This window comes from Chlamydotis macqueenii, unplaced genomic scaffold (assembly GCF_036417535.1).
Source record: "Chlamydotis macqueenii isolate bChlMac1 unplaced genomic scaffold, bChlMac1.mat HAP1_SCAFFOLD_70, whole genome shotgun sequence".
Lineage (NCBI taxonomy): Eukaryota > Metazoa > Chordata > Aves > Otidiformes > Otididae > Chlamydotis > Chlamydotis macqueenii.
Genome location: NW_028239243.1, coordinates 38,767 through 55,710, shown reverse-complemented (window position 1 = coordinate 55,710; position 16,944 = coordinate 38,767). Strand labels below are relative to the sequence as shown.

The 16,944-nt window shown below is 59.0% G+C and overlaps 2 protein-coding genes and 1 long non-coding RNA gene across 5 annotated transcripts in view; 1 reads left to right on the top strand and 2 right to left on the bottom strand.

Moving 5' to 3' along the window:
- The window catches only part of CAPN1 (calpain 1), a 13,515-nt gene extending 4,083 nt beyond the window's left edge, over nucleotides 1-9,432 (bottom strand). The window contains exons 1-7 of the mRNA XM_086771751.1: nucleotides 9,415-9,432; nucleotides 6,600-6,867; nucleotides 6,382-6,451; nucleotides 5,971-6,089; nucleotides 3,419-3,552; nucleotides 3,160-3,328; nucleotides 2,981-3,064 (exon numbers count right to left, since the gene is read on the bottom strand). Of these exons, the coding sequence (XP_086627877.1) occupies nucleotides 2,981-3,064; nucleotides 3,160-3,328; nucleotides 3,419-3,552; nucleotides 5,971-6,089; nucleotides 6,382-6,451; nucleotides 6,600-6,866 (843 nt within the window). The 5' untranslated portion in view covers nucleotide 6,867; nucleotides 9,415-9,432. The remainder of the gene's footprint in view (nucleotides 1-2,980; nucleotides 3,065-3,159; nucleotides 3,329-3,418; nucleotides 3,553-5,970; nucleotides 6,090-6,381; nucleotides 6,452-6,599; nucleotides 6,868-9,414) is intronic.
- Nucleotides 9,421-16,944, bottom strand: SPDYC (speedy/RINGO cell cycle regulator family member C). Of its 3 annotated transcripts, none has more exons than XM_086771754.1 (6): nucleotides 16,833-16,944; nucleotides 14,362-14,540; nucleotides 14,161-14,219; nucleotides 13,527-14,045; nucleotides 11,164-11,199; nucleotides 9,421-9,553 (listed from the first exon to the last, which is right to left on the bottom strand). In XM_086771754.1, the coding sequence occupies exons 1-6, from the start codon at nucleotides 16,886-16,888 to the stop codon at nucleotides 9,449-9,451; spliced, it is 954 nt and encodes a 317-aa protein (XP_086627880.1). In that variant the 5' UTR covers nucleotides 16,889-16,944; the 3' UTR covers nucleotides 9,421-9,448. The 3 variants fall into 3 exon arrangements, with proteins under 3 accessions (XP_086627880.1, XP_086627881.1, XP_086627879.1); XM_086771755.1 differs by lacking the exons at nucleotides 9,421-9,553; nucleotides 11,164-11,199 and adding an exon at nucleotides 11,310-11,959 and having other exon boundaries at nucleotides 13,527-13,698; nucleotides 13,960-14,045; XM_086771753.1 differs by lacking the exons at nucleotides 9,421-9,553; nucleotides 11,164-11,199 and adding an exon at nucleotides 11,310-11,959.
- On the top strand, nucleotides 13,573-15,373 carry LOC147595995 (uncharacterized). Its single transcript, XR_015261664.1, has 3 exons — nucleotides 13,573-13,694; nucleotides 14,180-14,244; nucleotides 15,080-15,373. It is a non-coding gene; the product is annotated as an uncharacterized LOC147595995 (long non-coding RNA).

Genomic DNA, 16,944 nt, shown 5'->3' with positions numbered 1-16,944 from the left:
CCAAAAAAGCGCCGTTTTCTCCCCAAAACGGGCGGCGTCCCCCGCGCCCGCCGCCCAAAAAAGCGCCGTTTTCTCCCCAAAACGGGCGGCGTCCCCCGCGCCCGCCGCCCAAAAAAGCGCCGTTTTCTCCCCAAAACGGGCGGCGTCCCTCCCGCCCGCCGCCCAAAAAAGCGCCGTTTTCTCCCCAAAACGGGCGGCGTCCCTCGCGCCCGCCGCCCAAAAAAGCGCCGTTTTCTCCCCAAAACGGGCGGCGTCCCTCGCGCCCGCCGCCCAAAAAAGCGCCGTTTTCTCCCCAAAACGGGCGGCGTCCCCCGCGCCCGCCGCCCAAAAAAGTGCCGCCGCCCAAAAAAGCGCCGTTTTCTCCCCAAAACGGGCGGCGTCCCTCGCGCCCGCCGCCCAAAAAAGCGCCGTTTTCTCCCCAAAACGGGCGGCGTCCCCCGCGCCCGCCGCCCCAAAAAAGCGCCGTTTTCTCCCCAAAACGGGCGGCGTCCCTCGCGCCCGCCGCCCAAAAAAGCGCCGTTTTCTCCCCAAAACGGGCGGCGTCCCTCGCACCCGCCGCCCAAAAAAGCGCCGTTTTCTCCCCAAAAGAGGTGGCGTCCCCCGCGCCCGCCGCCCAAAAAAGCGCCGTTTTCTCCCCAAAACGGGCGGCGTCCCTCGCGCCCGCCGCCCAAAAAAGCGCCGTTTTCTCCCCAAAACGGGCGGCGTCCCCCGCGCCCGCCGCCCAAAAAAGCGCCGTTTTCTCCCCAAAACGGGCGGCGTCCCCCGCGCCCGCCGCCCAAAAAAGCGCCGTTTTCTCCCCAAAACGGGCGGCGTCCCCCGCGCCCGCCGCCCAAAAAAGCGCCGTTTTCTCCCCAAAACGGGCGGCGTCCCCCGCGCCCGCCGCCCAAAAAAGCGCCGTTTTCTCCCCAGAACGGGCGGCGTCCCCCGCGCCCGCCGCCCAAAAAAGCGCCGTTTTCTCCCCAAAACGGGCGGCGTCCCCCGCGCCCGCCGCCCAAAAAAGCGCCGTTTTCTCCCCAAAACGGGCGGCGTCCCCCGCGCCCGCCGCCCAAAAAAGCGCCGTTTTCTCCCCAAAACGGGCGGCGTCCCCCGCGCCCGCCACCCAAAAAAGCGCCGTTTTCTCCCCAAAACGGGCGGCGTCCCCCGCGCCCGCCGCCCAAAAAAGCGCCGTTTTCTGCCCAAAACGGGCGGCGTCCCCCGCGCCCGCCGCCCAAAAAAGCGCCGTTTTCTCCCCAAAACGGGCGGCGTCCCCCACGCCCGCCGCCCAAAAAAGCGCCGTTTTCTGCCCAAAACGGGCGGCGTCCCTCGCGCCCGCCGCCCAAAAAAGCGCCGTTTTCTCCCCAAAACGGGCGGCGTCCCCCGCGCCCGCCGCCCAAAAAAGCGCCGTTTTCTCCCCAAAACGGGCGGCGTCCCCCGCGCCCGCCGCCCAAAAAAGCGCCGTTTTCTCCCCAAAACGGGCGGCGTCCCCCGCGCCCGCCGCCCAAAAAAGCGCCGTTTTCTCCCCAAAACGGGCGGCGTCCCCCGCGCCCGCCGCCCAAAAAAGCGCCGTTTTCTCCCCAAAACGGGCGGCGTCCCTCGCGCCCGCCGCCCAAAAAAGCGCCGTTTTCTCCCCAAAACGGGCGGCGTCCCTCGCGCCCGCCGCCCAAAAAAGCGCCGTTTTCTCCCCAAAACGGGCGGCGTCCCCCGCGCCCGCCGCCCAAAAAAGCGCCGTTTTCTCCCCAAAACGGGCGGCGTCCCCCGCGCCCGCCGCCCAAAAAAGCGCCGTTTTCTCCCCAAAACGGGCGGCATCCCCCGCGCCCGCCGCCCAAAAAAGCGCCGTTTTCTCCCCAAAACGGGCGGCGTCCCCTGCGCCCGCCGCCCAAAAAAGCGCCGTTTTCTCCCCAAAACGGGCGGCGTCCCTCGCGCCCGCCGCCCAAAAAAGCGCCGTTTTCTCCCCAAAACGGGCGGCGTCCCCCGCGCCCGCCGCCCAAAAAAGCGCCGTTTTCTCCCCAAAACGGGCGGCGTCCCCCGCGCCCGCCGCCCAAAAAAGCGCCGTTTTCTCCCCAAAACGGGCGGCGTCCCCCGCGCCCGCCGCCCAAAAAAGCGCCGTTTTCTCCCCAAAACGGGCGGCGTCCCCCGCGCCCGCCGCCCAAAAAAGCGCCGTTTTCTCCCCAAAACGGGCGGCGTCCCCCGCGCCCGCCGCCCAAAAAAGCGCCGTTTTCTCCCCAAAACGGGCGGCGTCCCCCGCGCCCGCCGCCCAAAAAAGCGCCGTTTTCTCCCCAAAACGGGCGGCGTCCCCCGCGCCCGCCGCCCAAAAAAGCGCCGTTTTCTGCCCAAAACGGGCGGCGTCCCCCGCGCCCGCCGCCCAAAAAAGCGCCGTTTTCTCCCCAAAACGGGCGGCGTCCCCCACGCCCGCCGCCCAAAAAAGCGCCGTTTTCTGCCCAAAACGGGCGGCGTCCCTCGCGCCCGCCGCCCAAAAAAGCGCCGTTTTCTCCCCAAAACGGGCGGCGTCCCTCGCGCCCGCCGCCCAAAAAAGCGCCGTTTTCTCCCCAAAACGGGCGGCGTCCCCCGCGCCCGCCGCCCAAAAAAGCGCCGTTTTCTCCCCAGAACGGGCGGCGTCCCCCGCGCCCGCCGCCCAAAAAAGCGCCGTTTTCTCCCCAAAACGGGCGGCGTCCCCCACGCCCGCCGCCCAAAAAAGCGCCGTTTTCTCCCCAAAACGGGCGGCGTCCCCCGCGCCCGCCGCCCAAAAAAGCGCCGTTTTCTCCCCAAAACGGGCGGCGTCCCCCGCGCCCGCCGCCCAAAAAAGCGCCGTTTTCTCCCCAAAACGGGCGGCGTCCCCCGCGCCCGCCGCCCAAAAAAGCGCCGTTTTCTCCCCAAAACGGGCGGCGTCCCCCGCGCCCGCCGCCCAAAAAAGCGCCGTTTTCTCCCCAAAACGGGCGGCGTCCCCCGCGCCCGCCGCCCAAAAAAGCGCCGTTTTCTCCCCAAAACGGGCGGCGTCCCTCACCTGCTTGGCCCCCGTCACCGAGTACGCGTGTCCCTTCACCAGCTTCTTGAACGTCACCGCCTCCATGTCGAAGGCGCTCGTTATCTGCGAGGAAGACGAGATGACGTTAACGGCCCGCAACGCCGTGGCGTGAAGGACTCCCTAAATCGCCCTTTTTTAACCCAAAAAAAGCCCCTCACGTCGATGGAGCAGCCGAGCAGGGAGCCGCGCTCCAGCGCCTTGAGGATGATCTGGTAGAGATCCCCGGGGGGCTTGCGCAGGTCGTACCACTCCGTCACGCCGCCGGTGAAGTCCTCGAAGCCCTCCGAGGTGCTGCCGCCCGCCAGCGCCTCGTAGCAGCCGTTCACCCTGCGCGGCGGGAGGAAGGTCTGAGCCGTTTTGGGGACGTTTCGCCCCAAAATGAACGTGGGGGGGGGCGGGGAGGGGCGGGGGCAGTACTTGGCGTAGGCTTTCTCCAGCAAGGCGCTCCAGAACTCGGAGCCCTCGGCGGAGTGCACGAAGAGCAGCTTGCCGTCTTTGGTGGGCAGGTAGTCGTCCACCACCACGTCCAGCCACTCGCCGAACTGCCAGATCTGCGGAGGAAGAGGAGGAGGCCGGGCCGAAGGTAAGGCCCCGCCCGGCACTTTTGGGGAGAAAAGGCTCGGCTTTGGGTCCGGACCGCGGGTGGCGGTTCGTCGGGGAAACGGCGACGGCGGCGCCGCCGGGAGGTGAACGCGGCCGGCGTTTTGTGGTGGAAAAGGGCCCCCGAAATGGGGGGGAGAGCATCAAAACGGAGGGGAGAGCCCCAAAATGGAGGGGAGAGCCCCAAAATGGCAGAGGAACCCCGAAAATCATGGAGGTGGAGCCCCAAAATGGAGGGGAGAGCCCCAAAATGGCAGAGGAACCCTAAAATTGTGGAGGTGGAGCCCCAAAATGGAGGGGAGAGCATCAAAATGGAGGGGAGAGCCCCAAAATGGCAGAGGAACCCCAAAAATCATGGAGGTGGAGCCACAAAATGGAGGGGAGAGCCCCAAAATGGAGGGGAGAGCCCCAAAATGGAGGGGAGAGCCCCAAAAATCGTGGAGGTGGAGCCCCAAAATGGAGGGGAGAGCCCCAAAATGGCAGAGGAACCCCCAAAATCGTGGAGGTGGAGCCCCAAAATGGAGGGGAGAGGCCCAAAATGACAGAGGAACCCCCAAAATCGTGGAGGTGGAGCCCCAAAATGGAGGGGAGAGCATCAAAATGGAGGGGAGAGCCCCAAAATGGCAGAGGAACCCCAAAAATCATGGAGGTGGAGCCACAAAATGGAGGGGAGAGCCCCAAAATGGAGGGGAGAGCCCCAAAATGGCAGAGGAACCCCAAAAATCGTGGAGGTGGAGCCCCAAAATGGAGGGGAGAGCATCAAAATGGAGGGGAGAGCCCCAAAAAGGCAGAGGAACCCCCAAAAATCGTGGAGGTGGAGCCCCAAAATGGAGGGGAGAGCCCCAAAATGGAGGGGAGAGCCCCAAAATGGCAGAGGAACCCCAAAAATCGTGGAGGTGGAGCCCCAAAATGGAGGGGAGAGGAATCAAAATGGCAGAGGAACCCTAAAATCGTGGAGGTGGAGCCCCAAAATGGAGGGGAGAGCCCCAAAAAGGCAGAGGAACCCCCAAAAATCGTGGAGGTGGAGCCCCAAAATGGAGGGGAGAGGAATCAAAATGGAGGGGAGAGCCCCAAAATGGCAGAGGAACCCCAAAATCGTGGAGGTGGAGCCCCAAAATGGAGGGGAGAGCATCAAAATGGAGGGGAGAGCCCCAAAAAGGCAGAGGAACCCCCAAAATCGTGGAGGTGGAGCCCCAAAATGGAGGGGAGAGGCCCAAAATGGAGGGGAGAGCCCCAAAATGGCAGAGGAACCCCCAAAATTGTGGAGGTGGAGCCCCAAAATGGAGGGGAGAGCATCAAAATGGAGGGGAGAGCCCCAAAATGGCAGAGGAACCCCCAAAATCGTGGAGGTGGAGCCCCAAAATGGAGGGGAGAGCCCCAAAATGGAGGGGAGAGCCCCAAAATGGCAGAGGAACCCCAAAAATCATGGAGGTGGAGCCACAAAATGGAGGGGAGAGCCCCAAAATGGAGGGGAGAGCCCCAAAATGGCAGAGGAACCCCAAAATCGTGGAGGTGGAGCCCCAAAATGGAGGGGAGAGCATCAAAATGGAGGGGAGAGCCCCAAAATGGCAGAGGAACCCCCAAAATTGTGGAGGTGGAGCCCCAAAATGGAGGGGAGAGCATCAAAATGGAGGGGAGAGCCCCAAAATGGCAGAGGAACCCCAAAAATTGTGGAGGTGGAGCCCCAAAATGGAGGGGAGAGCATCAAAATGGCAGAGGAACCCCAAAAATCGTGGAGGTGGAGCCCCAAAATGGAGGGGAGAGCCCCAAAATGGCAGAGGAACCCCAAAAATCATGGAGGTGGAGCCCCAAAATGGAGGAGAGAGGCCCAAAATGGAGGGGAGAGCCCCAAAATGGCAGAGGAACCCCCAAAATCGTGGAGGTGGAGCCCCAAAATGGAGGGGAGAGCCCTCAGAATGGCAGAGGAACCCCAAAAATCGTGGAGGTGGAGCCCCAAAATGGCAGAGGAACCCCAAAAACAATGGGGAGAGAGCCCCAAAATGGTGGGGGAAGCCCCAAAATGGCAGAGGAACCCCAAAAAACCATGGGGAGAGAACCCCAAAACGGTGGGGGAGCCTCAAAATGAAGAGGAGAGCCCCAAAAAGGCAGAGAGCCCCCCAGAATTGTGGAGGTGGAGCCCCAAAATAGAGGGCAGAGCCCCAAAACGGAGGGGGGAGCCCCCAAAATGGCAGAGAGGAGACTCAAAATGGAGGGAGAACTCCCTGAAATGGCAGAGGGAGCCCCAAAACGGAGGGGGGAGCCCCCCAAAATGGCGGAGGAGCCCCCCAAAATGGCGGAGGGGACCCCCAAAATGGCGGAGGAGCCCCCCAAAATGGCAGAGGGGACCCCCAGAAGTGGAAGCTCCTGACCTGGAAGTGGAAGATGCCGGCGTAGCCGCGCTGGAAGCTCTGCCCGTGCGGCACCACGCGGTGAAGGATGGTGTCGTTCAGCGTCAGGGAGGCGATGGCCGCCAGCAGCCAGCAGTCACCTGCGGGCAACCCGTTTGTCTCAGTTTTGGGGTCAAAAACGCAATTTTCTGGTCACCGGACACGGGTTTGGTTTTGTTTTTTTTGTCTTCCACTCCGCGGGCGCCTAAGGGGACGCTGCGGCGCGCTCCGCCGCGACCCGCCGGGGAGACGCCCGAACCCGCCACCGGCCGTAACAGCGACGGCGCGCGAACAAGCCTCGGTTCGGCGAAACCCTCCCCCAAAAAATCTGCGATTTGAGGCAAAAAAAAAAAATGAGAAAATGGGGAAAGCCGAAGCGGCGGCGCTCCCTACCCAGCGCTCCCTGGCAGATGTCGGTGCGCGTGGCGCCGTCCACGATGAACTGCGGGCGCGGACACAGCTCCTGCGGGAAAACGCCCTCGATTCGCTCACCGGAATCCACCCCAATCACCCAAATTTGCCTGTTTTCGGGATTTTTTTCGTGGCGTTCGCCTCGATGACGACCATCGAGTACATCGAGGGAATTCGGTTAATTAACGCCCCGGGCTCACCGTCGGCCTCTTCCATCGGACGCCGTGGGTTTTGGCGGAGCCGGGGCCGAGCTCGTTGAAACCCAGGGAGGCGGGAACGGGCGGGAAGGCGGGATCGCGGAAGAGAGTTCCGGAACGCCGGCACTCCTCCGCCAAGCGCCCGTAGTCCTGCTCCAGGTAGCGCACGGCGTTCTCGTGCCGACCCACCCCCAAGGCCTTCGCCCGCTGCTGCCGCACCTGCGCCGAAACGCCGGTGCAGTACACCGGCGCGATGGGCTCCTCCGCCATCCTGGGGAGAAAACGCGGGAAATCGGGAAAAAAACCGGGGGAAAAACGAGCGCTGGAAAACGGGGGTTTGCCTCATCGTCCCGCTCGGCGCCGCCGCCGCGGCTCCGCTCGCCCTGCTGCCGGGATGAAGTCGGGGAGCGCCCCCCGCTCCCCTGAATTAAATCACCGGAGGATAACGAGCGCGTGGAACGGCGTCTCTCTCGTTAGCAAGGCGGGATCTAACGACGAGTAATTAGCGCTGCCTCGTTTGGGAGGCGACAGGGGAACGTGGCGGCTTTTTAGAGCCGCGTAGCTCAACCCTGCGGGGTGTTTCGGGGGGGATTGGGGGATTTTGGGAGGGACTTTGGGGATTTTTGAGGGAGTTTGGAGATTTTTGGGGGGTTTGGAGGATTTTTGGGGGTTTGGAGGATTTTGGGGGGGGGTTTGGAGGATTTTGGGGGGGTTTGGAGGATTTTGGGGAGGTTTGGAGGATTTTGGGGGGAGTTTGGAGGATTTGGGGGGGTTTGGAGGATTTTGGGGGGGAAGATTTTGGGGGGGTTTGGAGGACTTTGGGGGGAGTTTGGAGGATTTTGGGGGGGGTTTGGAGGATTTTGGGGGGGTTTGGAGGATTTTGGGGAGGTTTGGAGGATTTTGGGGAGATTTGGGGATTTTGGGGGGATTTTGGGGATTTTTGAGGGAGTTTGGAGGATTTTTGGGGGGGGTTGGAGGATTTTGGGGGGGTTGGAGGATATTGGGGGGTTTGGAGGATTTTGGGGGGATTTTGGGGATTTTTGAGGGAGTTTGGAGGATTTTTGGGGGGGGGTTGGAGGATTTTGGGGAGGTTTGGAGGATTTTGGGGAGATTTGGGGATTTTGGAGGGGTTTGGAGGATTTTGGGGGGGGTTGGAGGATTTTGGGGAGATTTGGGAGATTTTTGAGGGAGTTTGGAGGATTTGGGGGGTTTGGAGGATTTTGGGGAGGTTTGGAGGATTTTGGGGGTTTGGAGGATTTTGGGGAGGTTTGGAGGATTTTGGAGGGGTTTGGAGGATTTTGGGGGGGGTTGGAGGATTTTGGGGAGATTTGGGAGATTTTTGAGGGAGTTTGGAGGATTTGGGGGGTGGAGGATTTTGGGGGGAGTTTGGAGGATTTGGGGGGGGTGGAGGATTTTGGGGGGGTTTGGAGGATTTTGGGGGGGAAGATTTTGGGGGGTTTGGAGGATTTTGGGGGGTTTGGAGGATTTTGGGGGGAGTTTGGAGGATTTGGGGGGGTGGAGGATTTTGGGGGGAGTTTGGAGGATTTGGGGGGAAGATTTTGGGGGGGTTTGGAGGACTTTGGGGGGGTTTGGAGAATTTTGGGGGGGTGGAGGATTTTGGGGGGAGTTTGGAGGATTTTGGGGGAGTTTTGAGGATTTTGGGGGAGTTTGGAGATTTGGGGGGAAGATTTTGGGGGGGTTTGGAGGACTTTGGGGGAGTTTGGAGGAGTTGGGGGGGGTTGGAGGATTTGGGGGAGGGGGGAGATTTTGGGGGCTTTGGGGTCTTCAGGATCCCCATTGCGAGCAGCTTAAAAAGTGGATTTTTGCCCCCAAAACCGCCCCACAGTTGGGTTTTACTAAACCCGAGCGCTGACTGCGATCCCGCGGAGATCTTATTTGGGGGGGGGACACACGCTACAAACCGCCGTGACCCCCCCAAACACGGGGTGCGGGCTGGGCCGCGCGGGGCCGTTGGGGTGATTTGGGCGCAGCGAGCGTGCCGCTGTTTTGGGGTGAAACGAGGGGGCGGGGAAGCCCTCCCGCCCGCCCCGCGGCAGCTGCTGGCTGCCCGTCACCCGGAGCGGGCCCGAAATAGTTGGGTTGAACCTCGAAACGGCCCCGCGGTAACGAGGGGAAAAAAAAAAAAAAAAATAGAAAAAGAAAAAAAAAAAAATCCTGGCAGCGGGCAGCCCCAAACGCCGAGGAAAGGAGGGGAAACGGCCCCGAAACAGGTCCTGCCAGTTGGGGAGCGTGTCACGGCCGCGCCCCGCCAGCGCAGCCCCGAGCTACGCCAGCCCCTCAGGCTCTTAATTAAGCACGGGGCAGCTTGATCAGGCATTGCTGAGCTTAATTAAGCATGGGGGAGCTTAATTAGGCGCTCATAGAGCTGCGGAGGGAGTGACGGAGAGGTGACAGCGCGCCCCCCATCACGAAGGGGTTCCCGTCACCCCCAAACCCAGCGCTGCCTCGGGAGGGCTCAGAGACCCAAAACCCGGGGATTGTGCCCCAAAAAAGCACCCATCGGCCCCAAAATGAGGGGCGGGGGAGTCCCTACCCCCCCCTCCCCCCAAGCGGGTTTTTGGGGGCCTGAGCGAGGCCTAGCTCCCGGGCGCTCCGCTGCGTTGGGGGCCCGCTCCCCCACCCCCTTAAGAAGCTTCTTGCTAATGACTTTCCCCGCTAACGAGTTTCCCCGCTAACGAGGCTCTTGTTAACGAGTTTCCCCGTTAATGAGGTCCCCCCCCCTGCACCCCTCCGCTTCCCCGCACCCCCCCAGAGCAGCCCTTTGCCCCCCCGCCGCCCCGAGCCCCTCCCCACGTACACTTTTTGGCTGAGCAGACCGAAATCGCCTCTTTTCACCCCGTTTCCGGGAAGGCGAAGCGCGCCCGGCGCCCCGGGCAGGTGCCGCGGGGGCGAAGGCTCCGGGCCCGGCGGCAGCGGCACCTCAGCGCCCGCTTCCCCTGGGAAGGAAACACCACAGAAAACGAGAAAAAAAAAAAACCGAAAACCACAACAACAACTGAATTTTGAGCAAAACCACGAAAAACTCCCAAATCCCCCACCCCCCCCCCTCCCCGAGGCGATTTAACCCTAAAAAATCCGCTTCCTGGTGAAAACAGCGCTCGGGCGTGGGGTGGGGAGCCCCCCGAGCCCCCCCCCCCAGCTCCCGCCCCCTCCCCGGCTCCGAGAGCAGAGGCAGGTGGGCCAAAGCAATGGGTTTTGCCCGTTTTCCCCGCTTTTCCCCCCAATCCGGCGGCGCGGGGCGGTTGTGTAAGCGCCGCCGGCCGCGGGAGGCGAGAAGGGGGGAAGCCGCCTCTCGCCCCGTCACCCCTGGCAGGCGGCCGTCACCCCCCGGGGTGAGGGGGGACACGGGGACGTACCTCGCTGCGGGGGAGAGCGGGGAGGGGGTCGCGCTCCCAGACTCGCCGCTTTGGGGTAAAACGGGGGGGAAAAAAAAAAAAAATAATAATAATAATCGAAACAGAAAATGTGCGGAACGCCTTCCCCGAGCAGGAAGGCGAGGCCGGGGTGAACCCCCCGCCCACTCCTCCCCGCGCCGCTCCTCCCTCGGAGCCTGCGGGAGGAAACGGGGTGCAAGGGGGGGGGGGTTCGGGGGCGCGGGGGAGGCCGAGCCGTTTTGGGGCCGGTTCGGAGCTTTTTGGGTTCCCCAGCCTCCGGCAGCCGCGGGTTTTTCCGCCGCATTGCAACGGGCGCCGGCGGCCGCAGGGCTGGAGGCCGGGGGGGGGACACGAGCGCTGCTGTGGGCTGGGCGGTGCCGCACGCCACACGCGTGTGCCGAGGGCTGGACGCGCTTGGGACACACGTTTGTAGAGCCAGGACAGGCGCGGGAGCGCGTGTAGAGGGCTGGGACGCACGGGGACATGCGTGTGCAGAAGGCTGGACGCGCATGGGACATGTGTGTAGACAGTTAGGACGCATGTAAGATGCATGTACAGAGCTGGACAGACATGGGACATGTGTGGAGACAGCTGTGACACAACACGTGTGCAGAGGGCTGGGACACGTGTGTATAGAGGACTAGGATGCATGTGAGACATGCGCAGAGAGCTGTGACACACGGAGACATGCATGTGTGCAGATGGCCAGGACATACATGGGACATGTGTGCAGAGAGCTGGGACACGCATGAGATGTGCATGCAGAGCTGTGACACAAGACACGTGTGCAGAGGGCTGGGATACACATGGGACGTGTGCATAGAGGGCTAAAATGTGTGAGACACGTATGCACAGAGCCGTGATGCATGGAGACATGGACATGTGCAGAGCATGGGACACGTGCAGACAGCTGGGACATGTACAGAGAACTGTGACATAGGGACACGCGTGTGCAGAGGGCCAGGACATGTGTGGAGGGCTGGGGCACACATGTGCAGAGCGCTGAGACACATGACACACATGCAGAGCTGGGACACGTGCATAGCAGGCTGGTACATACATGAGACATGTATGTAGAGGCCTGGGACACACATGCATGCAGGCAAGGGCTGGGACACGCACAGAGGGCCAGGACACGCCTGTGACACGCAGGGGGCCGCCACCGTCCCTACCTGAGCCCGCAGGACGGGTCCCTCCGCACCCGAGCTCTGGGGAGAGAGAAACGGCCCTGGGTTGGGGGGGGGGAAGGGGGCAACCCCCCCCAAATCACCCCCCCAAACAGGTTCTTACATTTTTTTCCTCCTTCGCGCACAAAAATAGCAATTTTTATTTTTTTTTTCCTAATACACATTGTCTGTTTTCCTCTCTTTCTGCCTGAAAAGAGGGAGACCGTGCCACCCCCACCCCGCAGCCTCACCGGGGAGGGAGAGAAGCGTTTTGGGGCTAAAAAAAAAATGGAAACCTGGCGGGAACGGGGAGAAAACGAGCGATTTCAGGCCACGGGTACCGAGCGGGGTTATAAACGAGGCAGAAACGGGACAAATCGGGGAGAAGAACCAGAAACGAGCGGCTCGCAGGGCAGAACAGAGCGGCTCCGCTCCGCCGCGAGGCGAGGCAGGTTTCGAGTTAAAAAACCCCAATATTGGCTTCGCTGCGGGCGAGCTACGAAAAAAAAAAAAAGTGCATCCGGGGCCTGGCCCAGACCCAGTTTTGGCCCATTTTGGGGTGAAATCAGTGGGTTTTGGAGTAACCGGGGAGCAGAGGCGTGCCCCGCCGGCGGCGCAGGATGAAGACGCCCTGGGCCCAAGCGGCGGCATCTTCATCTTCATCCTCCTCCTCCTCCTCCCCGGGGGCGCAGCGCAGGCAGGTGGGGGGCCGGGCGGCGCCGGGGGGGGCCCGCGTGGCCCCGCTGTGGTGGGGGGGCCGCTCGCGCAGCCAGGCCCAGTGCCAGGGCGCCGCCGCCATCACCTGGGGGGCACAAACCCGCGTCGGCCGCCCAAAAATCCAAAAAAAAAAAAAAAAAAACACCACAAAAAAAACCCAACCCTCCCCCTCGCTGCCGTTTTGGGGCTAAACAGCCACATTTAGGGGGCTTAAGACCTGGGCTGCCATTTTGGGGGGCTCAAACCCCACCGCCATTTTGTGGGGCTTTAAACCCCAGGCCGCCATTTCGTGGGGCTCAAACCCCACCGCCATTTTGGGGGGCTCAAACCCCAGGCCGCCATTTTGGGGGGCTTTAAACCCCAGGCCGCCATTTCGTGGGGCTCAAACCCCACCGCCATTTCGGGGGGCTTTAAACCCCAGGCCGCCATTTTGGGGGGCTCAAACCCCAGGCCGCCATTTTGGGGGGCTTCAAACCCCGCCGCCATTTTGGGGGGCTTTAAACCCCAGGCCGCCATTTCGGGGGGCTCAAACCCCAGGCCGCCATTTTGGGGGGCTTCAAACCCCGCCGCCATTTTGGGGGGCTTCAAACCCCAGGCCGCCATTTCGGGGGGCTTTAAACCCCAGGCCGCCATTTCGGGGGGCTTTAAACCCCAGGCCGCCATTTTGGGGGGCTCAAACCCCACCGCCATTTCGCGGGGCTTTAAACCCCAGGCCGCCATTTCGTGGGGCTTTAAACCCCACCGCCATTTTGGGGGGCTTTAAACCCCAGGCCGCCATTTCAGGGGGCTTTAAACCCCAGGCCGCCATTTCGCGGGGCTTCAAACCCCCCTCCAGCATTTTGGAGGGGCTCTAAACCCTCCCTTACTGCCATTTTGGGGCTAAACAGCCACATTTTGGGAGCTTAAACGCGGCTGCCATTTCCACGGGGCCTTAAATCCCAGCCGCCATTTTCAGGGCTCAAACCCCACCTTTTTTTTTTTGGGGGGGGGTTAAGTCTGGGCCACCATTTTGGGGGGCTTTAAACCCCAGGCTGCCACTTTGGGGGGCTTTAAAGCCTCCCAGCATTTTGGGGGGCTCTAAAACACCCCCCCAGCTGTATTTCTGGGGCCAAACAGCCACATTTTGGTGCCTTAAGCCCGGCCGCCATTTCGAGGAGGCTTAAGACCCAAGCTGCTGTATTTTGGGGCGCAAAACCCACTGCTATTTTGGGGGGGGGGGGCTTTAAGCCTGGTCCTCCATTTTTAGGGGGGCGTTAAACCCTGGGCTGCGACTTTTTGGGGCTAAAAACGGGCAAAAAAGCATCTCTGTTCCACAAGGCAGCCGGTGCTAAATACGGGCGCGAGTATCCGGCAGCAGCCAGTGTGAGGTGGGGGCTGCCGCCACCCCTCGCCTGCCTGACCCCAAAACTCCGATAATTATGTTTAAGAAACCCAATTTTTAGAAGAAAAATAGACATTTTTCATCAGGGAAAGCAGCAGCAAGCAGCAAACTCGCTGCAAAAACTCAAATTTCCTTTCTTTTTTAATTTCTGCCAGGTTTGGGGCACCCTCACAGATTTATTTTCTTTTTTTTTTTCCCCCTGAAGCGTGGCAGCCTCCAAGGATGCTTTTGGGGCAAGATTAAAGGATTTTGGGTGTGTTTCGGCACCGACCTCCTCGCAGCAGTGCCGGCTGACGGCCGCCCGGTAGCTCATGCGGGCCCAGAGCCGGTCGCGGCGACGGAGGAAGCTGGGGAAGAGCCGGCGCCAGCGGCGGCCCAGCGCCCAGGGGAAGATCTGGTACTTGTGCTCCTCCTCATCCTCCTCCATGTCGTTCGCCAGGTACCTGCGGGGGGAAATCGAGGTCAATTCAGGGGATTTTGGGCAATTCAGCACGTAGGGATAACGGGAGAGGGGTGAGGCAGCAGCGACAGCTTGGGTTTGGGGTTTAACGCGCTTTTGGGGAGATTTATCAGCATCGTTAGAGTCCTGCTTCGTTAGCGAGCGCTCTGGAGGAGCTTGATTAGAGCCCCCCCGCTTCGTTAACAGAGGGGCCTTCGTTAAGGAGTGCGCGGCTTCGTTAGCGAGGTCGTCCCGCGGTACGTACAGGGCAGTGAAGAGGTTGATGCGGGTGTACTCGCTGGTGGGCAGGCCGGCGCGCTTGAAGTACGTCAGCGCCATCGCCAGCAGGTACTGGAAATGAGGGGAAAAACGCAATTTTAGGCCAAAAATCAGCTAAATTGGGGTTAAAAACTTGCATTTTTTTCTTTTAAAAAAATAACAAAACCGTGTTTCGTAAGAGACTAACCTTATCAGAAATTCTGCAGCAGACATCTGTCAACAGGAACTTCCGCACCACATCGTCGTCTTGATAAATGAAAGAAGTTACGATGTAAAAATAATTTTTTTTTGGGGAAAAAACATCTGGTTTGGGGGTTTTTAACAACGCAGGAGTTTGTTTTGCCCCGTTTCGACAGGATTTTGGGAGGGTGGGGCGGCTGGCTCTCACCCAGCAGGCTGAAGAAGGCCTCTCGCTCCTGGCGGTGCAGGTGGAGGCGGCGGGGGAGGCCGGGGGGGTCGGGGGGCTGCCCCTCAGCCCCCCACGTCCGGCTGCCGCTGGGGGACGTCCTCTCGCTGCCTGGGGGGGCTGGTGAGGGAGGGGGCTTCATGGACCTGGGGGGGGCTGGCCTGAGGGAGAGGGGGGTGGTGAGGGAATCCCCCAAAACTCCCGATTCCCCCCCAAAACCAGACCAAACCTTTAACCCCCGCAAAAGTCCCAAGCTCCCCCAAAACCAGACCAACCTCAAGTCCCCAAAAGAGACCAAACACCCCCAAAACCAGACCCACTCTAACCTCCAAAAAGCTCCCCCAAAAGAGCGGCCACCCCAAAACCAGATCAAATGCTCCACAGCCCCCAAAACCAGACCACCCACTGCAAGCCCCCCAAAAAAGACCAACCCTTGAACACCCCAAAAAAGCCCCGAACCCCCCAAACTTCATCAATTCAAACACTCCAAGCCCCACCCAAGACCACACTGATCATTCACAAACCATAAATCCCCCCCAAAAAACCCAGACCCTCAAAACTGATGAAACACCCCAAATCCCCCCAAAAAGCTCCAAAATCCCCCCCAAAATCAGATCCCTCATTCAAGCCAGCACCTCACCCACACAAAGTGGAGTTTCTAAAGGGCTCCTTTTACCCAAAACCTGCTTTTTTTCAGCAGTTCTGAGCACCAAGCGCTGCCAGTTGTACCCACACCATCGTCCCCAATCAAGGCAGGATCGTTAACGAGCGCTAACGAAGCAGGGCAGCTCCTCTGTGCCCCAACTTGCTCCTGGTACCATCCCAACCAACATTTTAAGGCTCTGGATCCCTTTTCAGCCACTTCCAAGCTCTTCAGGTTGCAAAAATTTAGGTTTTGTTTGGGTTTTTTGTTTGTTTGTTTTGTTTTTTTAATCAGGAGTAATTGTGGTTGAAGTGTATATGCAAATCAGCTGCTACAGGTTTTTTTTTCATATAGAATAAAAATGATTTCACCCCCCAGGAAAGCCTCAAGTTGGGAGTAACTAATTTTTTTCTTTTTTTTGCCCATTTACTATTTTAAGTAAGCAATTTCAAAGCACAAAAAAATAGATATTAAGACAAAAATCGCCTCACATTTCAGTAAACTCAGGTTTAAACTCATTCTCCCCCCCACACACAGCAGGAACAGTGCAGGAATTCCCTCCTCCAGCCTCAAAACAGAGTAAAATAAGACGCTCTCTGGTTTTTCCAACAAGAAAAAAATACAAAGTCTTCATTTTAATTTATTTTTTTTCCTTCAATTAGTATTTTCTAGTAAGATCTAGGGTGCTGAATTTTGCCTTCTGCTGCCAAAACATCACGCCAAGCCCCACTGATCTCAAACAACCCCCATTTAAAGCAGCGTCTCACCGCACTGCTCACACCTTAATTCCCTAAAAAAAAGAAAATAAATAAGATTGAGATACTCAGCCAAAAAAATTGTGAGATAACTCAAATTACAGGAGTGCCAGACTTTGAGAAATTCAAAGGATTTTTTTTTTATACCAGCTACAGGAATCAGATGCTGAAAATTATAAAAAAAAACAATAAATAAACCAATTTAGGGCTAGAATGGATCTTAGTGAAAGGGGTAATAAACACAACAGATTTACTCTTTAAAACACAAAAACACACTTAGCTTTAATGAAAAAATAAAACAAAAAAAACCTTGGTTTTGCAGGTTTTATAACCAGCACCCAACCTCAAACAAACTGGCCCCACAACGAGAGGGGACACATCCCACCCGCAAGGTTCCTCAACAACCCTGAAAATTATCAAAGAAGTAATTTAAAAACCTATTTTATTTCTCATTTCAGGGCACTTTAGCAGGGTTACCACCTACACCTTGCCACCTTTTTAGGATGTGGAGGCATTCTGGTAATTTCCTCACAAAACACCATAACTGAGAAAGAAAGAGCACTTTTACTCCTATACTAGTGCATTCTCCTGTTCAAAGTAGTTTATTTGTAGTCAGGTGCACCAAAGTTTGCCTTCAATGAGGAAAAAGGATATAATTATCCTCTTTCTCCCTCCTCAGGGGATTTTCCAAGAAAAGAAAATAACATTATAGAGGGCTGCACTCACCTCCAATCCTTTGACCCCACGGCAAGATTAAAAGAACGTAGTGCAAGGGAGAGAAGAGCTCTCAGAGTCTGAAAACCCCCTCCATGTTCCCTTAAAACCCCTCTTCCCTCACACAGCAAGGAAAAAAAAAGGAAAATGAAGTTATTTACAAGGCTGTTTTCACCTCACAGCACCAGAACTCAGTCTCCCCTCAGCAGACGGGGTGGAAGGGGGTGATTCGACCTCATGACGTTGCTCTTTTCCCCACAGAAATTGTAAAAATAAAATTAAAAAAAAAAAAGCAAAAAACCCCTCAAACAACGCCACTGCTTTTCCCGCCCTTTTCTCACCTCAGCAGAGCCCGCCAAGAGAGAGCCAAGTTAACCCCGCCCCTCGGCGAGTCCATGTCTTCTATAGGCCGCCCGCCCTCGGCGCCAGCCAATCAGAAAGCTTAGAAGGAAG